This window comes from Nycticebus coucang, chromosome 22, assembly GCF_027406575.1.
Source record: "Nycticebus coucang isolate mNycCou1 chromosome 22, mNycCou1.pri, whole genome shotgun sequence".
Lineage (NCBI taxonomy): Eukaryota > Metazoa > Chordata > Mammalia > Primates > Lorisidae > Nycticebus > Nycticebus coucang.
In genome coordinates this window covers 10,806,110-10,822,407 of record NC_069801.1, presented here as the reverse complement: position 1 = coordinate 10,822,407, position 16,298 = coordinate 10,806,110, and the positions used below count along the sequence as shown (strand labels likewise).

At 52.8% G+C, this 16,298-nt stretch overlaps 1 protein-coding gene across 4 annotated transcripts in view; it reads right to left on the bottom strand.

The window, feature by feature from the left end:
* Positions 1-16,298, bottom strand: part of KAZN (kazrin, periplakin interacting protein) — a 1,031,394-nt gene that overhangs the window by 116,202 nt on the left and 898,894 nt on the right. For all 4 annotated transcript variants that reach the window (XM_053575946.1, XM_053575943.1, XM_053575944.1 and 1 more), the window contains one exon: positions 2,693-2,884. In XM_053575946.1, coding sequence (XP_053431921.1) covers positions 2,693-2,884 — 192 coding nt within the window. The remainder of the gene's footprint in view (positions 1-2,692; positions 2,885-16,298) is intronic.

Below are 16,298 nucleotides of genomic sequence, written 5' to 3'. Positions count from 1 at the left end.
CCCAGTGACCTCACTGGGAACAAAGCCCCCGTGGAAAAGGGCTGTCTACCTGCCTTGGAGAGCAGCGCGTGTAGCCAAAACGAGCTCTTACAGACAGCACTGGAACACTCTGGGCATGCGCTCACCCTCAACAATTTCCCAGACTTCCTCGGAGACAGTCTGCTCATGTCACACTTCTGGTCAGGCTCTGGCTGAGCTGACTAACTGTCCAGCAAAATGTCCTTTCCCCTGTTGGAGTCCTAGCTGGGACATGGCCAACCAGATAGAAGCTCCACTTCTTAGCACCCTCTGCAGCAAGGCATAGCCGCTAGACCAAGCTCTCACCAAGGGCAATCTCTGGCCATTGATATTGCCTTTTTCCCCGGATCTCTCCAGGACTGAGGGGAGCACATATACCCACCAGCCTCAGACACTCACCTGGGATGGTTAAGGGAGAAAAAGATTCTTTAACCCACTCTGTTCTGGGGCCCCTTTGTTATGGCAGAATGACATTAGCCTAACTAATAAACCTACTTTAGCTTCAGAAATGACATTTTTTTTTTTTTTTATTGTTGGGGATTCATTGAGGGTACAATAAGCCAGGTTACACTGATTGCATTTGTTAGGTAAAGTTCCTCTTGCAATCATGTCTTGCCCCCAGAAGGTGTGGCACACACCAAGGTCCCACCCCTCTCCCTCCTTCCCTCTCTCTGCTTCCCCCGCACCCATGACCTTAATTGTCATTAATTGTCCTCATATCATAACTGAGTACATAGGATTCATGCTTCTCCATTCTTGTGATGCTTTACTAAGAATAATGTCTTCCACGTCCATCCAGGTTAATACAAAGGATGTAAAGTCTCCAATTTTTTTAATAGCTGAATAGTATTCCATGGTATACATATACCACAGCTTGTTAATCCATTCCTGGGTTGGTGGGCATTTAGGCTGTTTCCACATTTTGGCAATTGTAAATTGAGCTGCAATAAACAAGAACATACCTTGGGGGAAAGACTCCCTATTCAATAAATGGTGTTGGGAGAACTGGATGTCTACATGTAAAAGACTGAAACTGGACCCACACCTTTCCCCACTCACAAAAATTGATTCAAGATGGATAAAGGACTTAAATTTAAGGCATGAAACAATAAAAATTCTCAAAGAAAGCATAGGAAAAACACTGGAAGATATTGGCCTGGGGAAAGACTTCATGAAGAAGACTGCCATGGCAATTGCAACAACAACAAAAATAAACAAATGGGACTTCATTAAACTGAAAAGCTTCTGTACAGCTAAGGAGACAATAACCAAAGCAAAGAGACAACCTACACAATGGGAAAGGATATTTGCATATTTTCAATCAGACAAAAGCTTGATAACTAGGATCTATAGAGAACTCAAATTAATCCACGTGAAAAAAGCCAACAATTCCATATATCAATGGGCAAGAGACACGAATAGAACCTTCTCTAAAGAAGACAGATGAACACATGAAAAAATGTTCATCATTCCTATCTATTAGAGAAATGCAAATCAAAACCACCCTGAGATACCATCTAACCTCAGTGAGAACGTCCTACATCACAAAATCTCAAAATTGCAGATGCTGGCATGGATGTGGAGAGAAGGGAACACTTTTACACTGCTGGTGGGACTGCAAACTAGTACAACCTTTCTGGAAGGAAGTATGGAGAAACCTCAAAGCACTCAAGCTGGACCTCCCATTTGATCCTGCAATCCCATTACTGGACATCTACCCAGAAGGAAAAAAATCCTTTTACCATAGGATAGTTGTACTAGACTGTTTATTAGAAATGACATTTTTAAAAGAATATTTGTTATTCTAGGGAACAATAAGTGGAAAGTAGGTTGCAACGTTTTATTACCTTCCCCCCAGAGAGAAGGCACTAAGAGGGTTCAAGAGAATCCACGCAGACCCCAAAGTCTATTTTCTCCCCCAAATGTTTCGTGCTTGAGTTCTCCAAGCACTGTGGAACCAGTTGACAAGTTAGATGACAGCTTCTAACCTTTCTCAAATGACCTTTCAAGGCTTCCTCCAGCCTCACGGAGTATGGGCAGGTGCCTCCTAGGAGACAGGGACATGGGGTCCCATGTCAGCGCCAGGGGAACCAGGCTGAGCATGCAGCCCATTGGTTTCCTTGTTTCTTAGACCAGTTTCTAGCTGAGGACACACTGGTCACACGGTGGTCACTTGTCCATGGTCCCTCTGGTCAAGAATCCACCTAGACACCTACACCATGTTGCCTTCCAACTCTTTCCCCCGTCCACCATGGTGAGCAAGAGTGAAGCGTGGGACACAGACATGTCCTCCCAGGGCCAACACAGCACATCCATGCTGTCCCAGGAGGGCAGGCACCAACAGATCCTGATGGCAGTGGGAAAGAGACCCAGATGCTAAGTCAACAGCCTAGTACAGCAAAGATGTCCACCTGTCACTCACACCTCAGAGGGAGGCACCCCACATTAGGCCATGATGGACAGTGTGTGGTGGTCAGGGCAATCTACACCTACCCCAACACGTGCAGAATTCTCCCCAAAGAAGGGCCAGGGCAGCCTTGACTAGGGGCGGGCACTGCGAGACCCCCGTGTCCATCCACATCACTCCCCCTGCAGAGGGAGGATTGTAGCACCCCTGGGCTGCTAGGACCTGAGCCCGAGTCACCGGGGAGAGACCTGCTGCTGTGTCACTCACCCTGCAAGGCTTCTTTGGCTCTGGCTAGCTCCTGCTCCTTCTGGGCCAGCTGGACCCTGAGCTCGGTGGCTGAGAGGACCTCAGAGGACTTGCCGCCCTGGGACTCCTCCAGGTCCTTTGCCAACATCTCCTTCATCTGCCGGAGAAGGTGAACTTCTTCCTGAAGCCGGGACACTTCTTCCCGTAGGAGCACTGGGGGAGAAGAGCACATAGTTAGCAGAGGGGACAATGGCTACTCAATCCAGAGGGGACAGTGTGAAGATACTTTGCATTACACAGTCCAGCACGGTCCTCAACATTACCAGACACAGTCCCAAAGACTCCATCTTATTCCAAAGAGCCCCAGCCCCTGTCCTGGACCCCACCCACAGTCTACAGATGACATCTGGTAAGACCCCCACCCTCTTGAGGGTTTCAATGCTGCTGTCACAGCACGCGAGTGTCCACTCCAACAGCTGGCAGTCTTAGGAGTTGGCATTATAACTGCAAGCCAGGGGCATGCCAAGTCGAGCTTTACGTATATGGTCACATTTAAATCATCACAACTTTCTGAGCCTGGGCCCCATAGCTTCCATTTTACAGGGTTAAGACGTTGAGGCTCGGACAGATTAAGTAACTCCAGAGGTCACAAAGTTAGTAGGTAGCAGAGCTGGGACTGAACCAAGGCCTGGAGGGCCTGAGCTCAGAGTCGGTCACATGCAGAGGAAAACAGCCCTAAAACCACACACTTGAAACATCTCGCAAAACCTATCACCTTTCAGAGCTCAGCGCTGCGGAAACGGAACTTTAGCACTCACACCCAACTATCCCACAGGAAAGCGGGGTGCAATGAGCAGAAACAGGGAGGCGCTGTGGGCAAAGGTTCCTGCGGCATTTAAATCCAACCCTACACACAGTAAGTCCCCAGGGATGGGGCCAAGGAGAGCGTGGTGTCCCTTAGGCCCTGGAGAGCCTCGAAAAGGTACTGAGAGGGTGAACCATCATCCTCTGGTGAGAAGCGCGCTCCCTGACATGTAGTCAGTGGCTCAGCCCTGCAGACCAATGGACACAGCAACCCCCCCGGTCAGCTCACCTGAGCAAGACGGACACAGAGGGGCCAGAGCAGCCACACAGGCTGTGCGCAGCTCTGCCTAACTCTCGGGAAAGCACATGGAGAGGGCAAGCAAACCTCACCAGGGGCACTGACATTCTGAAATACTCACTGCCACGGCCCCGAGCGGCTGCCTTGGTCCTACATCCTTAACTCACGCATCCCTCTTTCCCTCCTCCCGCTCTGCAGCTGTGCCAGCCCTGGCCCTGTAACATGCCGGACTGTGTCCAGGTTCAGGGCCTTAGTCCTGGGGGCCCTCCTCCTGGAACACTTTTCTGGTTCTTTCTTCAGCCAGGTCCTCAGGGTAACACAGTCCCCCGTGTCCATCACCTCCTCGGAGGGCCTCCCCACCTGATTCTGCCTCCTCAATTCTATTTACGTGTCTTTCGCAAACTGAATGCAGGCTCCAGGGCTGGAGGGCTGCGGTGCCCAGCACAGCTGGTGGAAGCTCAGCGCACTCTGCCCTGGCTCCTGAGCTCAGCCTCCTCCCTCTCTGCTCTTTCTCCGTGGCAGCCATGCTCACACACGTTTATTTACTGGCTGTGTGTAAGGCAGGAGGGCAGAGACTTGGGTCTGTTTTGTTCATGGTCATGTTCCCATGCCTAGAACAGTGCCTGACACCCAGATATCCTCGAGAAGCATCTGCTGAATGAGCAGACGAAGAGCCACAACTGACCAGACCTGCCCAGCCGCCACCGTCTCAGCCTCAGCACAGGTTACTGCCATCCCCACCAACCCCACCCCAATTTCTCCTCAAAGAGGAAGCCAGAGAGTGGACACAGCAGCCCTGACTGGACCAGACACAGGCAGGTGAGAGCAATGAGCATCCCTACTACTAAGGGGGAATCCAGGCCCCCGTCCTCACCTGCAAGGTTCCTGGGAGGGATGTGGCTACGACACAGCTCTGCTATCACCAGGTGCCCCCGCTCCCCCGTCTAGGCATATGATGGTGAGCAAGTTCCTCCCCTGCCAAGCCTCAGACACATCTGTGACATGGGTCCAGCCCTCATAGGGCTGAGAAGCTCCTTCAGGCATAGGATGTAGCTCTCCTCACACAGATGCTCCAGGGACACAGGGGGTGCTCCTCACTCAGAAGGTGCTCCAGGGACACAGGAGGCACCCCATGTACACAGGAGGCGCCCCATGCACACAGGGTGCTCCATGTATACAGGGGGTGCTCCACACATACAGGAAGTGCTCCATGTACATGAGGGTGCTCCATGTACACAGGGGGTACCCCATGTTCACAGGGTGCTCCTCATATAAGAGGTGCTCCACACATACGGGGATGCCTCTCACATAGAAAGTGCTCCATGTACACAGGAGGTGCTCACACAGAACATACTTCACCTACGCAGATGCTCCATGTACACAGGGGATGCTCCTCACACAGAAAGTGTTGCTCACACAGAACGTACTTCATGTACACAGGAGGTGCTCCACGTACACAGGAAGCACACAATATTGGCAAAGCAGGGTCCTTCCCTAGGCACCTCATCCCATCACCAGGCCTGCTGGCATTCTCCAAGGAGCTACAAGCCTCCCATCCCCCTTGGGATTCGCTGGCCTTGAGGCTGAGCAGGCAGAACCAGGCTCAGACACAAGAAAGGCCAAGGGGAGCAGGTCTGGGCATCCCCCACCCCAGGGGCCTTGAAGAAAGGTGGTGTTGACTCTGCCCCAGTGCCCTGGCCACATCACGTCACTTCCCCTAAGGCCAGTCTGGGTCCAGTGCCCCTGTAGGAGGGGAGGCCTCCAGGGCACCTCCTGACCCACGACTGCTCTCCCCATAGATGAGTGAGTGAGGCGAGGCCCCTTGGAAGGCAGGCATGTCATCTCACTCTGTGGACGACGGACGCTGTCCGAAATACTGGCCGCCCTGCTTGTGGCCTCCCTCAGGCTTTCTGCTTCTCTCCGTTCTGGAAGGTGCTAGAACAGCCCCACCTCAGGGCCTCTGCAGAGCTACCTGCCAGGGGGCTTCCCTCCCTTCTTCCCAGGTCCCTTCCTGTCAGTCTCAGCGTCACTGTCCCTGCCTCAAGAGGCCTAAAAGGATCCCATCCTGTCCAGTGTCGACAGCGCGTCAGACAAACTGACAAAGCCCCATCCTGACGCTGGAGGCCCACTTATTTCCCATCAGTGGACGCAGCTTCCCGAGAGCTGGGCCTAGTCCCATGTCCCTGGCACTGTGGTCTCTCTCTGCAGGGTCTTGGGTGCTAGGGAGAGCGTACGCACATTTCCCAGGTGCTCAGGACTGTCTGTCGAGGGACTCCACCCATCCAACAGGTAGTTACAGGCACCTGACCATGCCAGATGCCCCTCCAGGCATGGGGGCACATGGGTGAGTGCCCCAGACTGGCCCCACCATCAGGTTAGTGCACCCTGACCCCATCTTAAACATGGACCCAAGGACCCCAGCTGCTGAGCCCAGGGAGGCAGGCCAGGAAGGGTCCACATCTCGTAGCAAGGCTGCAACAGAGGAGGTTTGCTATGTGGCCCCTGCCCTGCCTTCATCTCAGAAACAGGGTGTCCTGAGGGAGAGGGAAGACCCCTGGCCCCAGAAGCCTCCAGAGACTAGAAGCACACATGGGGGGGCTGTACCCGTCTGGAGTACCAGGACATCCTCCGGGAGTGGTGGCAAGTCAGATGGGCCTTGGAGGCCTCGGAAGACTGAGGGGACAGGGGTGTCCAGCATAAGCCAAGGCAAGGAGTTGGGAAAACGGGGACAGTGAGCGGCCAGGAAATGGGCATGAGGTGAGGAAGAGTAAGAGGAAGGCTGGAGAGGTCAGATCCTAAAGGGCCTCAACCCCAAACCCCCTCTGTGCCCCTGACCCAGCATGCCATCTGTTATCGATATGCAAGACTCTAGAATTTTCTCTCCTTCATCAATATTCCCACCAGGGTCCCGGCTCCCACTCAACTGTCACCAAGAGTCTATTTCACAACAAGGTACCAGTGACTGACAACGCATGTGACTTACATTTACATAACTGCCCAGGTAGAAGGCGGGTTTACTTTTTTTTTGTGTGTGTGTGTGTTTTTTAGGGGTGTGACTTCTGGGCCTTTCAAACTGCCCTGAGGAAGCCACCAAGGTTGTTTTCTGTTGTCTATGAAGAAGGCAGCGGATTCCAAGAGACCTGGCTGCAAATCCAGGCCTGGTCAGTGACTTTGCCGTGACCTTGTGCAAGCCTTATGTCTTTTCTGTGTCTCAGCTGCTATGTACACTGCCAGATTTGACAAAACAAAACAAAGTAGCTTGATGAGACTATTTCAGATTGTATATGAAACCTGCACATTGTACCCCTTGATTGCACTAATGTACACAGCTATGATTTAACAATAAAAATAAATTAAAAAAAAAAAAGTAAAGCACAAGAAAACCCCAAACAGCCCCTCCCCGCGCGCGTACACACAAACACACACACACTTCAATATAAATTTCAGACAGATAAAAAATATTTTAGTATAGTGTGTCCCAAATATTGCATGGAACATACTTACTTTAAAAATCTCTTCATCATCAAGATAGGAGGATCACTAAAGCCCAGGAGTTCAAGACCAGCCTAGGCGACATAGCGAGACTCTCTCCCCCCAAAACTAGCTGGGTGTGGTGGTGTGCACCTGTAGCCCCAGCTACACAGGAGGATCGATTGAGTCCAGGAGTTGGAGGTTGCAGTGAGCTGTGATCTCACTGCTGCACTCCAGCCTGGATGATAAAGTAAGACCCTGTCTCTAAAAAGGAATTGATTCATGTTTATCTGAAATTCAAATTTAACCAGGCATCTGTGTTTTATTCCAGCAAACCTACTCTCATCCAGTCAATACTCCCCAGTTGTCCATCTTGCCAGAACCCATCCCATGGGGATTGTGATGCAATGAGACAGGGCAATCACGAGAGCGGGCTTTGCCAGAGCGCCTCGCAGGACTGTCTGGCACAGTTTTCTCCCTGAACCTAGGTGAGAACACAGAGCGAGATGCGGCTGGGAGCCACATGACCTTCTCCTTGGCTAACAGTGACAAAGGCAGATTTTTCCTGTACTAACCTTCCTGACGGGTGTACCTGACACCTGGGCCTCACCCCCTGTCAGGCTCTGAACAAGCTGACGACAAGAGCCACGAGGGTGGGACACCAGGTGTGGCACCCACAGGAGCCAAGTCTTAGAAGACCAGGCTGGAAAAACAACTCCACTGAAAGAAGAGTGGCTTATCAGAACCTACCAAATGCACCTGCCCCAGCTGGGTGTGGAGCCCCAGATCTCACACGCCCCAGACTCTTCCAGAAACAGAGACAGCCCTGGGCCTGCAATCATAGACAGCCTGAGCTCCAAACCCATGGCCCCTCAATGCACTGGCTCTGGGACCATGGGCAGGCACTTTGCCTCCCTGGGCCTCAGTTGTCTCACCCGTAAAACGGGGGTGATGAGAATAAACAAGACAAGTGGAGGGGACTCAAATGCACCTGAGCAGAGGGCCGTGACCATACTCCAGAAAGAATGAAAAACTGCAGTTGGAAGACTGGAGTTTCTCCCTCAGAGGGACTACTAGCTCACTGTGTGACTCTGGGCGAGTCACTGTCCCTCTCTGGGCCTTCATAAATATCAGCGTCCTTTGAGGGACCCACTCCTTATAAACCTAGAAAATCGCTACCATGCTCTTGTCTGCAACCGTGCTGTGCAGTGCAGTAGCACGCGGGGAAGTAAAATGACCAGCTCAGTCTCTCGGTTGTGCTAGCCACAGCTCAAGGGCACCCACATGACTGTGGCCGGGGTAACAGACAGTGTAGAACAGGCTGCTGCCATCTTTGTACCACAAAGTTCCCCTGCTCGGTGCTGGGCTAGAGGGCCAGAGACAGCATTTATTAAGCCCCTGGTACAGCTCAGTTCTCTTGACCCACTGACAAGAGGAAGCCTCTTGCCAAAGGCAGGAGACTTGCTTGGAGAAAACTGTCCTGGCCTTTGCCCAAGGACAGCAAAGTCAAAGATCAACTGTGTACTTTTCTACCGATGCTGGGCAACCACGGTGACTCTCAACCTCGGGGTGGGAAAGGGGGGGAGCCAGGACACAGCAGAGCTCTCATGGCCTCGAGAGCAGGAAGTAAGTGTTGCCTGGGAGACGGCAGCTCTCTTGCCCCAGGGGAGACGCCAGTTACCAACAGTGCTGTCCTTGGGGACAACTTTACCAGCAGGCAGGCCAGGCAACAGAGGTCCCCAGCTGCCTCTTCCCCAGGGACGTGGGCGTATGGCGTACTCACTGAGAGAAGGGTCCATACTGGGTGGCGAAGACCCAGCCCTTCTGCAGCCTATCTCCTTTACTCTGCAAGAGAAATAAGTCTCATTTTTTAAAAATGTGATTTCTCAGATTCCCTTGCAGCTAGGGTTGCCCACGTGACCCAGTTCTGGCCACCTGGTGTAGGGAGAAAAACTCCCTTAGAAGGAAAGCCTCTTAAGAAAAGAATGCATTGGGGCGGCACCTGTGGCTCAAAGGAGTAGGGCGCCAGCCCCATATGCCAGAGGTGGCAGGTTCAAACCCAGCCCTGGCCAAAAACTACAAAAAAAAAAAAAAAAAAAAAAAAGAAAAGAAATGCATTAATCCTTCCCCACCTGCTTGCCTGGAGAGTGGACTTAATGGCTAGAGCTGCAGTGGCCACCTTTTAATAAGGAATCCCAAACTTCCCAAGCCAAATATCTAAATAACAGTAACAGTTATGTCTTTGCTAACACTTGAGCACACACTGTATGTTCTAAATTCTGCTGTATTTTTCATGCCTTAAGTAGTTTAATCCTCACATAACCCCACGAAGTAGACCCTGTTATTATCAACCACCTTTTACATCTGGAGAAATTGAGGCACACAGGAGCTAAATGGTTTGGCCAAGGTCACACAGAATAGAGTCAGGATCTGAACCCGGGTTGGTCTAGTCCCAGCACTCATGGTCTCAACTCCCACACTGTATTTCCTTCTAGGAGGAGAGGAGCAAAGTCTGTCAGTGGCCCAAGGGTCTGCTGGGTCAGCAGGGCGGGCTGGTGGTCACCAGGCCTGGCTGGTAGGTGACAGTGGAGGGAGATGTGCTCCTCAGCAAATATGAGCTTGCTGTTGCTACCCAGGGTTAAGTTAGGCAGCAGTGAGTCAGCCACTCATGTGTGGTGGTCCCGGTCAGAGAAGGCTGTGGCCTTGGAGCCAGCCTGTCCATTCTACGAGGGCAGACTCTGCTCCGCTCATACCCAACACCCAGTGCCCTGCTCCGTACAGGGCTCTGCAGGCACAAGGTAAGGATGCCAGATACAGCCCTGACACAGTGGGGCACACAGATGTGGGCTTGGCCAGAGAGGCTCAGTCTTGGTTCCCTCACTTCCCAGCTGTTTGACCTGCACACAAGTGACCTCTCACCTCTAATCTACAAATGGAGCCAAGACCAGCCTCTTGGGTCTGTGGCAAACATTAAACAAAGCAATCAGCTAAGTGGGAAGCACTCTGGAAGATTCTAAATGGAGGTCAAATGGAGCTCATCATTATTAAGGAAAAGGGCAAACCTCCCTGATCTTCCCAGGGAAGGCCATGGCCTCCATAACCAGAGGGTGGCCTTGACCAAAATAAGTACAGAACCCTGACCCATGAGATCCCCCAACCCAGCAGGAGCAGATTAAACAGCAGAGAAGACCTGCTAAGGGCAGGGCCTGAAGGCTGAGTCACCGAGTCCAGAGAATGAGGGAATGAGGGAAGCGGGGAGCTTGGGAACTCTGGGCAGAGGCCAGGCTGAGATGAAGCCAGCAAGTCCAGGCTGGTAGGGACTGTCCCTGGCTGCCCGTCCTGGGTAGACACCTTGACAAGCAGGTGAGCACATGGCTATCAAAACTCACAGAATGAAAACTGTACACTTAGGAGCTGTGCACTTTCCTGTATGTAAATGATACCTCAGAGAAAAAAACCTAAATACAGCAATAATAGATTTCACACTTTCTACTAAAAACTCATTTTTGTAGCCCTCCCCACAAAACAAAATTTTCAGGTACAGAGCCTCACCCAACCCTGTTCTCCCCCAGACCCCAGGGAAAGGTGATGTTGGTCTAACTCCCACTGATCCTGGTGGCTTTGTGGACAGTGGGGGCCCCACGTGCCCAGGCAACGCCAGGGTGTCTGCGGACGCTATAGACACAGTGTGAGAAAGAAACCAAATGCCCAGAGAACTGTCCCACACTAGCCACTGCCAAATGGAGGTCACTTCAGATGACCTGCACTGACCTGCCACCGTCCCTGTGCAGTCTCACAGAGATCATGGCCGCTGCCACTCCTGAGCACCCAGTGCCACATGCTGGACCCCAGGCATTATCTCACTGAATCCTCGCATGGGCTGTGCAGGGCTGGGATCACACCCAGGTCTGCAGGGTTCTGAAGCTGCCAGGTCAGGCACTGGTCCGACCTTGCCTGGTAGGTTGTGAGCGCTCAAAGACATCACTGCTTCCTTGGCTGCCATTCCTGTTGTTGGGTGGGGGGCTAACCTGGTCCAAGTGTGGTCTTAGTGCACTGGGATGATGCTTGGTCTAAAAATGAGGAGTAGGGCTGCCCTGGGAGAGCCAAAGCTTTAAGATTGAAACACGATGATGCTTATAGGCAAAGGTGTCTAAGAGACGGGGCCTGGGCGGCAGAGTAGCAGGGTGAATGAATCACTGTGTCCCCTGTGGCCAGTACTCAGTGGAGGAGGGGAGTCCTGAAAAGGAGAATCAGAGAGGGGGTCGCTGGCAGAGGGTCTTCGCTGATGCACCAGGCGCCCCTCTGCCCTCCTGCACTCTGTGGGGTAGCAGGTGCAGGAATGAGGCATGACTCGCCGCATCCACATACTCCCCCTGCTTTAGAATCTGGTCATCGCCTTCGCCCGGGTGTTCATAGTTAACACTCTCTGAGCCCCTGGAGCTTGCTGGGATTGTTCTAAGGCTTCTTCATGCATTAATTCTCAGTCCCCTGAAGATGCCCCCATTTTACAAAAGAAAACTGAGGCCTGGAGAGAACATGTGGTCAAATGCAGGTGGTCCAGGGACACCGCTGCTGCTTGTGGTTCCTGAGTTAGGCCCATTCTCCCGCAGGTACAGCTGCCAGCCTGGGAGGGCCCCCCCAAGGCAGGGAGGCAGAGAGCCCTCCAACCCTCCCTGGGTAGTTACCACTATTTTCATCCTTTCCCCAGCCTGGGAGGCCCCGGGTAGCAGAACCTCAGCCCCTTGGCTAAGCTGACCCAGCTTCTGAGTGGGGTGGGGGGAGTCCTGGGTTGGCAGCAGCAGCACCAACAATCTGCTGCAGACACCGCTCCGAGGGGCCCCAGGAGACTGAGCATGGCTGGTCCTGCACCTCATGCTTTGCCTGTGGAGAGAGAAGCCTGGGAATGGCTGCGCCTGGGAGAAGCCTCTGGGCCATGCTTCTGTTGCCACTCTGGGACTTTGGGGCAGGGTAAGCCTTGCTTTGGCACCACTTCCATCTGCGGGGCCCAATTCCCACTGAGGCCCAGCCGAGGCTCCTTACTCCTGCCTGGTCCTGGAGTAGAGGGTTGCAAACAGCCGCATCTTCTTAAACTCCTTCTGTCCCCATCACCAAGCTGACCCTCTTGTCCCTCCCTCAATCCCCCTGCCCATGGAGACAGGCTGCAAGACTTTGGCTTGCTGGAGATTTCTACTTCCCAGGGCCTCTTTGGTAGGCTCTGACACTCACATCACGGGGGCCCACAAACAACAGGCAATCCCCAGATTGGTGGGGGGGGGGTCTCAAACACCATGCACCTGCTCCCCAAGGCCGCTGCCAGATGATTCCTACTGCAGGTGGGGGCAGGCGCTGCAGGGACACAGGTAACACAGCCTTTGTCCTTTCCACACTTTTCACAGTAATTGTTTTTTCCTTGGGGAGTTGTTTAATCTGCCTACCCTGCAGAACTCTTCCCGTGCAGCCTCTGGCCTGCAAACACACCTTTTAGCCAGACTTTCCTCAGGGCCTGAGCTTGGGCCAAGCCAATTCTCTTCCACTCCCACGGGGAGCTGTGCCCAACCAGCCCACATGGCAGACACTGGCTGCTCTCCTGGGACAGGAGATACATCACCTCCACTCACCCCCACACCCCACCAATAAGCACAGACTGAGCTATAGCCATTCGCCAGGCACCTGTGACCAAGTCAAGGTCCCTGCCCCGGAAGGTCACAAGCTCAAAAGCAGAGATGCTCTAGGGAAGGGGAAAAACTCCAAACATCCAGCACTCAGTTCAGACAGACATAAACCTGAGGGTTGGTGCAACAGACTGTGGTTCTCTCGGGTCTGCTGGGGGCTTGGGCACCAACCTCACAGCTGAGGCTGCAAGCATCACTTCCAGCAACCAAAGGAATGTGAACCTCCAGCCCACCGTGTGGCTGTGGGTGGAAGAAGCAAGCACATGCCTGCCCCCGGGGCAGCTGACTCCCTGGCAGGCTAGTGACAACAACCAAACAATGACTCCTCAGTCCTGAAGCCTGTGCTCAGGTCTCCTTGGTGGCTGTTAAGAAATCGTCCTGTACCTGCTTTTTGAGGGGCAGGAGGGATGGGGAAGGGTTGGCCAGTTGCCTCCTCCAGCCCTCAGTGAGCACATTTTCCCCTGGGGATTAGAAGCAGAGGGCTGTGGCCAGTTCATGGCAAGACTGATGGACCACTGGGGGCTGCCATGGGCTCCCCTCTGGGTCAGTATAAGGAGGAATCCCAGCACATCTGTCAAGCTGAGCCTCAAAACCTCTGCTTCCTCTTAAAATGCTTTTCCTTTCCAAATTTCCTCATTCTCCCCTCCTCATCCCCAGATGGGGCAGCAGATGTTTCTGTCTAGCTGACACCTATGCTCACTTCAATATAACATCTCCATTTCCCTTTGGGGGAGCCCTGCTCCTGTCAATACCTGTGGTTCAGGGATGGACATTTTCATAACCCAGTCTGGCCAATCAGAGCACTGAATTGCCCTGGCCATTGTGATTGGTTCAGGAGAAGGCACATGACCCAAGCCATTCCAATCAGACATCATTTCTGGGCCAGGATGCAGGGGCTCTCCTTACTGATGGGGCTCAGGCTGTGAGGACGGAGGCTGAAGCTGTGGGCAGCCACCTTGTCACCATGAGGGGAATGGTTAGCAAGATTAGGACAGGGTTCAGATAATACATGGTACCTGCATACCTGAGTCCTGGATCACCCCACACCTCCTGCCAGAAACTACCTCTGGACTTTTCAGGAACACAAGCCAATATATTCACTTTTGTGTTTAAGCTGGTTTGAGTTGTGCTTTCTGTCCTTTGTAATTGAAAAAGAATTGTGATAAACTGCTTCTAACAGGGGCAATTTGCTGGATGCGTAGCAGTCCCACAAACATGAAGGCTGGGCCCTATCTCTCTCCCTGCAAAAAACTGGATGAGCAGAAACAGACAAGGGAATTTACACCTTCCCATGAAAGCAGTGGGTACCTACCGCCATCTGGACTTTGATTCTAGCTTCCCTTTTACCACAAGGGCCAGTCCCTTGGCTTGAAACCTGGGATGGTGCAAATTTTTCAGCTTCTTCCTCCAGGCCATTTTCAGACTTTTCCTGTCCAAATCAGTCTTTCTCTTCTTCCCCCCATCTGGAGGGGTCTTTATGCCAAGCCCACAACTAATGGAGGTTCACCTGAGGATTCTAGCTCCCATGTGGGTGTTCCTGGCATGCCTGGCACTGAGCCTCGGCTCTCCAAATTCTCTCAAATTCAACCCTATGGGAGAAGTGCCAGTGTCCTCCTGTCTTGCAGATGTAGAGATGGAGGCCAAGACGGGGGTGGGTGAGTGGTGAACTGGCTTGTTCAAGGTCATAGGGCTGGTCCAGGTGGCACGGCTGGATCCCAACTCAGGCCTGACAGATCCTAAAGCTCATGTTTATAACCACTGGCCTGGGCTCCCACCCTGAAACGCCACGCTGTGTGTTCTTGGCAAACTAAATGCCGGATGATGAATCTGACAAGCAGACAGAGTTGGAATTGGGCCTTTCTTTGAACTTGGGGTCTTTGTGCTTCTGATGAACAAAATGGTCAGGTCGAGATGTCCAGGGAGGGGCAGCAAGCAGCAGGTGGCACTGCTTGTCTCCCTCTGCACCCCTACCATGCAGGACGTTCATCTCTTGCTCCTCCGCCCTTCTCTCCACCCTCATGAGAAAGAAATTACAAAAACACGAAGAGGAAAAATAAAGAAGGCCCAGCATGAGTTACGCCTGCCAACCCGTAACACTATCAAGGGAGGGAGCTCAAAGCTCGTCGCAGACTGGGAGGAAGCTCCTTGACCAAGGCCTTGCAGCCACAGGGGAAAGCCCGGCCCTGCTTTCCTTCCCACCCAGAGTCTGAGTCAGCAGCACAACACCCCGAGCCTGTTTCCTTCTCCACCCATTACCAGAACCCACAGAACTCACAGGCAGCATGGAAACCACCTGTCCCACCTGTCCAACAGCAGGTTCTCCCATGTCTAGCGCCTCATCTCAGGGAAGGGAAAAACTAAGCAAAAAGAACTGGCATTTCTATGCCCATTTTACAGAGAGTCAAACTGAGGCCCAGAGGAGGGTATCTGGGCAACTGTGAGCAGCAAGCCCAAGTGGAAACACGCCCGGGCTTGAACATTCTAAGCCTGTCTCACATTATCAACTGAGGGATTAAATGTGTCGACACTGAAGGTACAGCGAGGACCCCTGAAGATGTGAACAGTTATGCAGAGAACAGAAGCAGGTGACCGGAGCTAGGCTGAGGCTCTCCTAGATGAAGGGACGTGAGCCTGGGATGCCTGCACCTTCAGATCCCTATGGCGACAGACGCAGGCTTTCAGCAGAATCTAAATTGAGTCCAGACTGTAGTCTAAGCAAATGGTACAGCCACAGAACTCATAGTCTCAAATGCAGCTTCTAAAGGCAACCAAAGACAGTGAGTGGGCGTTTCCTGCAATCACATGACCTCCAGTCCCTCAACTTCCCTACCTGTAAAATGGGGACAGTGATGCTTATGTGCAGTGGTTTGGGAACCAGCTGGCCTGGTTCAAATCCTGGTTCTGTCCCTAAGTAGGCATTTGACCCTGGCAGGTCACTTCCCTGTTTGGTGTGAAGAATGGGCCATCTCCCAGGGCCACGGTGCCAGCGCACAGGAAGGAGGCTGGCACCTGCAGGCCTCTGTAAGCCCTGGCACCGGCTGCTGATGCCCATCATGGAACATGCCTGACCCCACGAAGGGGAAGGGAGAGAGGAGCCCGTCAGGCCGCTGCCCATGCAGGAGGGGACACCCAGCCCTGCTGGGAGGGAGGCTGCCAAGGCTGTGGTGCCTGTGAGTGCTGCAGGTCAGCTCTCAAATCCACAGAACTGACTCCAGATTACTCTCTGGTTCAATGGAGCAGCTGCTCTAGGAGGAAATAAAATATGCCTTGCATATTTTAAATGTTTCACTTACGAAAACTGGCAGGGCTGCCGATCTGAATTGTTTAGCAATAAAGTCACTAACGAGCCCTGTTCAAGGCACCCCTGTAGGAGCCAGGGCTG